Here is an 8,902-nt window from a genome sequence, read left to right on the forward strand (position 1 = left end):
ACTGTATGGGTGTCTACGCCACAGTCCCCCAGCTTCCTAATGAGAATGGGGTGAGAGACAGTATCAAAAGCCTTCCTGAAGTCTAGGAAAACTATATCCACTGCCACCCCTGCATCCAATGATTTAGTGACCTGGTCGTAAATCAGAGATTGCAGCATCAGAGATTAATGAACAGAATAGTAATTTTAGCAGAAATCTTACACTTACTGAATACCTGTTAAATTGTGCCCTAACCATGTTTGTTCAGAAGTTGTTCCTGTTATGATGCATCTGTCTCCTTAACTGATCTTATTTATGGTAATAATTAAACATGCATGGGTAGAAAAACATATTAATTGAGAAATTATGCTAAAAGACTTGTGAAATTTAGTTTATTTTCTCTAGTTTCACCAACTGCAGCATAAAAAAAAGTCCATTAAACATTTTGCTCTATTGTTTATAAAAATAGGTAAAATGTCTAGTGAAAACTAGACATTAGGAGGAAAAACGGCTTTTGACCAATGCTGGTATTTAAACAGTAATAGCTTGAGCTATGAAATGGAATTGGATGTTAACCTCTTGAAGTATTATTTCATATAGTATTTTACCACTCAAAATTCTGCATAACTTTCTTTTTTTCTTTTTTTTAAGAGGAGTGTTTGTCATTGACCTAATTCCATTATCCTGACAAATGCTTATTTGTTTTTGATATCACAAATTTACACAGTACATATTAATGAATCAGTGTTTTTCACCCTGCAATGACTGCTGATTTCCCAGGAAAATCACAAAGTCCAGAAGTCTTAAATATGGCTATGTTTAATAGCCACTGGGATATTAGAAAGATTGGTCATCTGCTAATACTGGCAATATGTTGCTGTTAATACTTTCTACATCCTTAGTATTTGGTTGCAGATTGGGTGAATACATAAAGAAAGTTGTATTTAAAATGTTGTTACTTACAAATGTAACACGCATCTTGCAGCTCATGAAGCAACCAAAGGTGATAGATGTTGCATCTAGAAAATTAGCAGCAAAGAAGAAGCTCATTTCTACAAAAACAGCGAACAACGGTTTAGCCAGGAAAGGTGCCAGCAGTTGCCCATCTAACCTAAACTGTGACTGTTTTGCAACAGACAGAGTTTGCAGTATTTGCCTTTCAAGGTAATTTGCTTTGATATTGTAAAGCTAACTACTGTGTTATCAAGCTAGGTTATAAATTCAAGGCTTACTAGACCGCTGATTTAGGTAAGGGAAAGACAGCATTAGACTCGTGCAGTGTGCAAGCATTAAAACATGTATGTTATTTTTAAGCTGACACAAAGATCTTGTATGGCATTCTGTGCAGTTCTAAACTTCCTATTGCAGATAATTCTATGTATAATTTAAATATCCCACACTCCAAGTCTCAGAGAAAAAAAAATCACTTGACTTTTTTTCTTGCTCTAACACTTGTTGCCTAATAAAACTATAGGCCTATGCCAAACATATGGGGTACTAGTGTGGAGAGATTCCTACTTTTAGGTATTTTTCTCCTAATGTATTTGAGGTAAAAGAGCTTCTTAAAAGTTCTCTGCATTCTGAGAACCCTGAAAGAAGTTTTTGATAAACCCTGTTCACATTTACAAGGCTTTGTTATCATAAATATACTGGTATATTTATGTTGTCATAAATATATTGCTAAAGCTATCCCAGCAATCCCTTACCTATTGTAGTTCTTTTACCAGTAAATCATGAACCCATTTCTTAAAGAGAATATTTTACATCATGAAAAGGATCTCTTTGCAGGCATAAACTTCATGGCACAGGTATGTCTGCTAGTAGTATGAAAAAATTCAAACTCAATTTCAAACTCAAAAAATTCAAATTCAAATGTTGGCAAAAGTTGAAGTAAAGCAAGCTTAATTTTTTTTTCCCCAGAGACTTTTACTCACTTAAAGGTGGCTTAAAAATGGGGGTTTTGTACGTGTGATTGTTTATACTTAGTCTTCAAAATTAAATTTAGTACTAAGAGGGGGAGAGAAGTTAAGGTTTTATTTTTTTCTTCTAATTAGAGCACATATAAAGTCAAGAGCCCTGATTAAGGAAACTGGAGGGATATTCCTCTTACGCTGGCCAAATAACTTGACATTTCAGTTCAAATCCATTCCACATGTGGTTAAGTTCCACTCAGATGAGCTATTTCTTGATTTTTTTTTTTTTTAGCATTTCAAAAGTTCTGTTTTTACAGAGAATGTAGAATAAGGGGTTAAAATTATTCATTCAGAAAATAAAACTGATCACTGTAATGAGGACAAGAGGAGATGAACTAAATAAAGGAAAAGCATATTAAATTCCTGTGTCAGTGCCCTTGTTCATAAGAAAAACAGGTTTGCTTACCTGCAGTTTAACCTGAGGAAGGAAAGCATCCACTGTTATTTTAAACACACTATAATACCATGCCTTTGGTTAATTTTAATTTTCCAAAGCATCTCTATGTACACACTTTTTAAATGGAAGTCATGCTTCATTGAATTACACTGTAAAGTTCATTGTTCAAGTATGCAAGTTTAGGTCTATGTACTGTTATCTCACCCTAGCTACTATGTACATTCAGTGCATCTAACATGAATTGTTTAAAATTTTAATAGAGGGAATGAGAAACTGTTGACATCTAATTAGAGAAGTACGTTTTTAAATGTTTTTAGACATGTTTTGTAGGGAAGTGGTTAGCTGTTTTAGCCTGTAGTATCCATGACATTTTCCTGATCTATGTATTCTGTTATAATGTGCTTTTTATTATTATACAGGCGTCAGCAAGTTGCCCCTAGGGCAGGTACACCTGGATTCAGAGCACCAGAAGTATTAACTAAGTGCCCCACTCAAACAACAGGTACTACTTATGACCAAAATTAGAGACTTTTCCATAAAATCAACTGGTATGTACAAATGTGGAAGCCTTTTCTATTTACATGTGGAATGCATTTTATTGTCCCTTCTCACATTGTTGAAATACTTCCTGTTTTTTATTAAATGTTTATTGCTCAGAACAAGCTAGAAATACTTTCAAATCTTTGAAACTTGAATATATTTTAATTCATTTGAGGTAAGGAAAACAATGAGATTTTGTTTTTGTTTTTAATTGAACTTTCGCTCTTTTCCAACTATCAGATTAAAAATCCTGAAATAACCACACATTTTGCAGTTCAGAGGCTCTTAGAAAGATTCTGTCAATATTTGCTTTCAGAGTATATATACTAAACATAATACAGGCAGTCCTCAATTTACAGTGTTTTGAGTTGCAACGTTTATAAATTGACAGTTTCAACTTTCTGATGTCAGTTTCGACTTTACAACGCTTGATCCAATGCCACACCACGCCAGTGAACAAGTTCGTTGCATCACCCATCTCTTGTCTGTCCAAACTTCCTTGGACACTTTCTTTAAGAAAGCAGACAAGACTCCAGAAAAACCTGCAGCCAAGGCTCCTGAGAAGACTCCAGCCAACAACCCTTCAAAAAGTCCAGCCAATTCACCTCAAAGAAGTCCTTCCAAATCAATATGATTGCTATTTACAATATAAATACATTAATGTAGCTATAGTACTCATCTATAATTGATCGAGTACAAAATTCTGGGTTATTTTTGGTGAAAATAGGGTATCAGGCCTTGGTTCAGGAACCAATCCCCCATTTATAATATTGTTTCTTATAGGAAAATCGGTTCCAAGTCGCAACGTTTCAACTTAAGACGTGGTTCTCAGAACCAGTTGTGTCGTAAATCTGAGGACTTGCCTGTATGTTTGCAAACAGATTTGTAAGACGATAAGAAAATGCTGATTATTTGATATTTGCAAACATCTGGAAATCAATGCATGTCGGATTTACTAGTACTACTGTAATTGATATTTAGCGAATCAAGATGGCTTATAGATAGTTTGTCATCCTCCTTTTACCCCAGATTTAACGTAAAAAGGGGGGGCGTTAATTTAGACTTAATATATATATTGGTGCTGTATACAGAAAAGTATCAACCTATTTGAAGTTTAACAAGTCTGTATCAGATTGATAGAAGTATTGATAACCTAATAAAATGCAAACTGAAAGATAATTTGAGGACCAATATAAATGCAATGAAAAAGACCGCTTATATGAAAAAATTAAAGACTACTAAGAAATAAGTAGATACAAAAATGTGATGTTACTGAGATATGACTGGTGAAAGATGAGAAATATGAAGAAATGTTTTGAAAAATCCTCAAATCAGAGACTGCCACTGAGAGGAGGTTATAATCTTGAGATTAAAATACAGAATTACGAGTTCTATGCCAACTTGGTCCCAGACTTAGTTTGTGGCCTAAGTGATTTTGGGCAAGACTTTAAGGTAGTCACTTAACTTCCATAGAAATCTATGGGAGTTAAATGCTCAGATATCTTTTGAACATACTGGCCTTCTTCTGTGGCTATTCTTTCCTACTTGTAAATGAGAGTAATACTTAATTGCCTCTCCCAGGTTTTGTGTTGCTAAATTAAACAGTGATAGAATACATATTTTTAAATCCTGTAATGGGAAGGTACTGTCTGCTTGCAAGTGCATCAGTTTAGCTAGTATCTTATTCTTCATTAGAAAGCATTAAACTAGTCTTTGACAGTAAACTTGGCACTTGATATCTTCTGAAGCAGTGTACTATTAGTATTTTTGGTAAAATAATTAAAGCTGAGATATTGTATATTTCATTAGACAAGAATTGCCAGCTCTTCTGAAAATAATTACTTTTGTCTTCATAGAAAAAAGCCAGAGATGTTAAACTTTCTCTATAAAATAGGCTGAGAACTTTTCAACCCCTCCCCCTACCATCCCTCAAAAAGTAAAAAGTAGTGAGCCAAAAAAATATCATGGCAGACAGGTCTTCTTATAACTTTCCTTTAAAGCTGCAAAATTTCCATCCAGCTTTGGCTCCTTACCCAGAGTACTCTTTGTAAAACTATGAAAATGATGAACCATCTCAAAACTGCTTCAATTCTTAAACGGGTTACCTTGTCAAATGATTTCATACTTAGATGTTGCGAGTAACACTTTCACATCTTCAACGCAAATCCATTTGAAACTGCCAAACTATCATAGTCACAATTTGAAATTAATTTAGTTTTTTGTATAGCCTCTCCTTTTTGTAGGCAAGCTCTGAAATTAGCTGGCCTAATTTTAACTCAAGCCCAAAAGGCTTAGTACTAGGTAGAAGTAGATCTGAATGCTGAGAATGACTTCATGCTTAAAGTTATGAATATAGTTCTGTTTGGTAGATTTAGATTTATAAAAAGAGGCCCCCAGAAGGTATTGGGGATGTTCATATGAGTATCATCATTCACAAGCTTCAGGATCAAATTCTAAAATTATTCTATACAAAAACATGAGTGTTTTGTTGGAATGAAATAAAAATCAGTAGGTAATTCAGGACAGTCCTCTTGTTGTCAGCTTTTTTGGTAAATTCAGTGTTTATTAAACTCCAGATGTGAAAGGTGTGGATTGTTGTTTATGACTCGCTTTCAATTGCAGCAATTGACATGTGGTCAGCAGGAATCATATTCCTTTCTTTGCTCAGTGGACGGTATCCATTTTACAAAGCAAGTGATGATTTAACTGCCTTGGCACAAATTATGACAATTCGTGGATCCAGAGAAACCATTCAGGCTGCTAAAACGTTTGGTACGTAAATTTTAATTGCAGAAAAAACTGTATGTTTAGTCTGTTACAAATCATTGTAATAAGTAATACATTTCTGTTTACATGTTTATGATAAAAATCACTACATTGGCTAGGGACTTGACTTTTGTCATATCCCCACCTGCTAGCATAGAATAAATTTAAGAAAATACTAAGCACTAAAATACTAAACACAGGGTGTTTTTTGTTTTAAGATTATAAAGGCTCTCTTCTCCATTTAATCTTTAATTTGAATTTCTATAGTAAGTTTCATTATAAAGAATTCTCATACTGCTTACAAACTGTACCATGTTTTACAGAAGCACATCAGTTTCTCTGGGGGAAGGGGGAAGCAGATCAGTTTTGGGGGGTGGGGGGAGAGGGGGAACATAACTCTCTAATGACTACTCTTGGAATTTGCTTAGAATGTTTGAGGTAACTTCCTTAATCTTAAATCACTCTGGTCCAAAATTAAGATGTAACCTTATTTTTTTTTTTAAAGTGTGTATGGGGGGTGGGTATCAGTTAGGATTAGGAAGTGTTTAATTCAACAGAACCTTGCTAAATTAATCTAAGTGTTATCCTGAAATTGTCCATAGCACAAGGAGAAACTGACAACACTCATTTTTATTCTCCAAAATGAGAAATGTAGATTGTGGACAAATATCATTAACAATGAAAATAGGGTTTTTTTCTCCTCAAGTTCCATTAATCCAAGATAGTGGTGGCAAGAGAAAAGAAAAGCAAAATATATTAATTTTGATAGTGAATCTGACCAGAAGTGGTCAGGACTTCAGTTTTAATTATTTTATACTTTTGTGTATACAGTTAAAGAAAATCTTCTCTAAGCCACTAAGGTTCTTAACACTGCCTCCCAGAAACTCATCAAGATGTCTTGTTGCCATCGCTGGTTTTACTGCATACCCTGCTTCAGCTGATATTGGAACATATGCAGTAGCTTCCCTTCTCAGACCAGAATAGCTGAAATACAGCACACTTCAGCATACTCCTCCATGGTTTTCTATGGGACCAGTAGATCTTATCACTCATTTTAACATAGCATAAAACGTCACGACTACTAAGTCAGCAAGCAAGATATTAAGCATAAAAGAATTAGTACGACTGAGATGTGTACCACTGACATTAATTTGCAGTTGTATATCAAGTGTAATAAAAAAGTCTTATTGTTTTTCCTCTTAGGTAAATCAATACTGTGTACCAAGGAAGTCCCAGCACAAGATTTAAGAATCCTCTGTGAAAGGTTGAGAGGAACAAATAAATCAACAGGTGATATGCACACCAACCCTTCCTGTGAACTTGCTTTGCCAGTTGAGACAGATAAAGCGGAGTTTGGTTCCCAGACATTCAGAAAAGAAATCCACCATCTGAAAGACAGCCATTGTGAAAATGGTGGTGGTATAGACATAAAGATTAGAGAGAAACTAATGCACACAAAAGGCTGGGACAGAGTTCCTGATGAGGCTTACGACCTGCTTGATAAACTACTAGATCTGAACCCCGCTACAAGAATAACTGCAAAAGAGGCTCTGATGCATCCTTTTTTTAAGGACATGAGACTGTGAGAGTATACCCAGTTCTCTTATTGCCTTGATAGATATTTGCTTTATATGAAAATATACAGTTGTACAGTAGTAATTTAATTTTACATTCCATCTTTAACACCTACAAATCTTTCAATGAAATATAGGTGCTGACAGATGCTCACTCTTCAGTTTTGAGTTTCTGACACATACTGATCACTTTACTTGTGCTATAAAAACTGCCAGAGATTTACAAAAGAAAGTTTGGCAGCATGGGCGGGTAGCGTTGGATTTGGAACTATTCTCCTCCTAACCCTCTGTTGGTTGTTACTAGTTAAGTAAGTTTGCTAACCTCTAGCTTCATGAGTGAATTACAGTTGGAGTCAAAGTCTGGTAGAAAAGTGTCACAGTACAAAAAAAAAAAAGAAACTGCTGGCAGTCCCAGATGCCAAGGATTGAATAAGCATTATAATCAACACACTTTAACCCCCTCCATTGCTGAAGCGCGTTGGTGAAGTAAGTGTAGGAAAAGCTGCATTGCTTGAGGGGGGTGGAGGGAGCAGGCAAATACTATGTTTATGTTAAAATTCCTGGTAATTTTTAAAACTAATGTGATGGCAACAAGAGGAATTATTAAATGACTCTAGTTAACACATGCTGGTTACTATTCTGTCCATACACAAGCATCCCTGTTCTGTTCATTTGAGTCTATTCACTTCTGAGCCTGTTCTTTTCACACTGGAGATCCTAGTTAGATTATCACTGGTCATAGTAGTCTCTTCAAAACTTCCTTAGAGAAGACGTTTGCTTTGTATAAATCAAGGATCAGGTATTGTTTGGTTAGTAGACCCCCAGAAAGGCATGTATTCAAAGAAATGTGTACTCTCTTCCTGCCATCTGTTTGGGCAGTGGTGAATACTGCAGTTGCCTGCTATGTACAACCTGTATTTTTCTCAAGTGAAGCAACAGAAGTAACTACCAGTGTGAATCAGCTACCTCCTTGCTGATTCTGTCATGTGCCATATAGTTGCTGAAACACAACTGCTATGAAAAATTATATTTTCATTAAATAAAGGTTTTGTTTTTATTATTATTTTGAAGATTGGTTACAGGTATTACTTTTAAAAATGCCCAAATATAGATAAGAAAGGGATTTTTTGCAGAAAGCAATATATTATAATGGAATTTTTTGTTCTCCTGTATAAATCCCTTCATGGAAAACATTTTTTAGTTGTTTTTACTGTACTAAGGATTGCGATAGTGCAGGGTGTCTTAATCTCAAGCAGAGTTCACAATACAACTGGCTCTAGTGCTCTACACAGAAAAATGCCTAAATTCCCTCAACCTAAAAGCAGGCATTCGTTATTTCAAATTTGCTAAAGCAGACTTACCTTTTTCTTGGTAAATATTGCCTTATTTTAAAGGTATTGGGTTTTAGTTTTTATTCCATAAAGTTCAGTGGTTTTAATTTGAGAAGTGAAATAGGAGAAAATATAACGGCTTTACGAGCATTCGTGGTGCTCTGGAGAGGTACCGGTGGACTGGAAGAGGGCCAACGTGGTTCCCATCTTCAAAAAAGGGAGGAAGGAGGACCCAGGAAACTATAGGCCAGTTAGTCTTACCTCGATCCTAGGCAAGCTGTTTGAGAAAATTATTCTGGCACACATCCAGGAGGGGCCAGCAGGGGACTGCATGCTTAGGGG

The 8,902-nt window shown here is 35.3% G+C and overlaps 1 protein-coding gene across 2 annotated transcripts in view; it reads left to right on the forward strand.

Moving 5' to 3' along the window:
• The window catches only part of CDC7 (cell division cycle 7), a 32,573-nt gene extending 24,278 nt beyond the window's left edge, over positions 1 to 8,295 (forward strand). The window contains exons 9-14 of one of the 2 annotated variants that reach the window (XM_019501594.1): positions 965 to 1,143; positions 2,769 to 2,851; positions 5,512 to 5,661; positions 5,979 to 6,010; positions 6,041 to 6,093; positions 6,859 to 6,891. In XM_019501594.1, coding sequence (XP_019357139.1) covers positions 965 to 1,143; positions 2,769 to 2,851; positions 5,512 to 5,661; positions 5,979 to 6,010; positions 6,041 to 6,093; positions 6,859 to 6,862 — 501 coding nt within the window. In that variant the 3' untranslated portion in view covers positions 6,863 to 6,891. Of the gene's footprint in view, positions 1 to 964; positions 1,144 to 2,768; positions 2,852 to 5,511; positions 5,662 to 5,978; positions 6,011 to 6,040; positions 6,094 to 6,858 lie in introns of both variants that reach the window. The other variant, XM_019501593.1, reaches the window with a different exon arrangement.
• The last annotated feature ends 607 nt before the right edge of the window (positions 8,296 to 8,902 follow it).

The sequence above is a fragment of the Gavialis gangeticus genome, unplaced genomic scaffold (genome assembly GCF_001723915.1).
Source record: "Gavialis gangeticus isolate Ggan-Ray unplaced genomic scaffold, GavGan_comp1, whole genome shotgun sequence".
NCBI classification, from domain to species: Eukaryota; Metazoa; Chordata; order Crocodylia; family Gavialidae; genus Gavialis; species Gavialis gangeticus.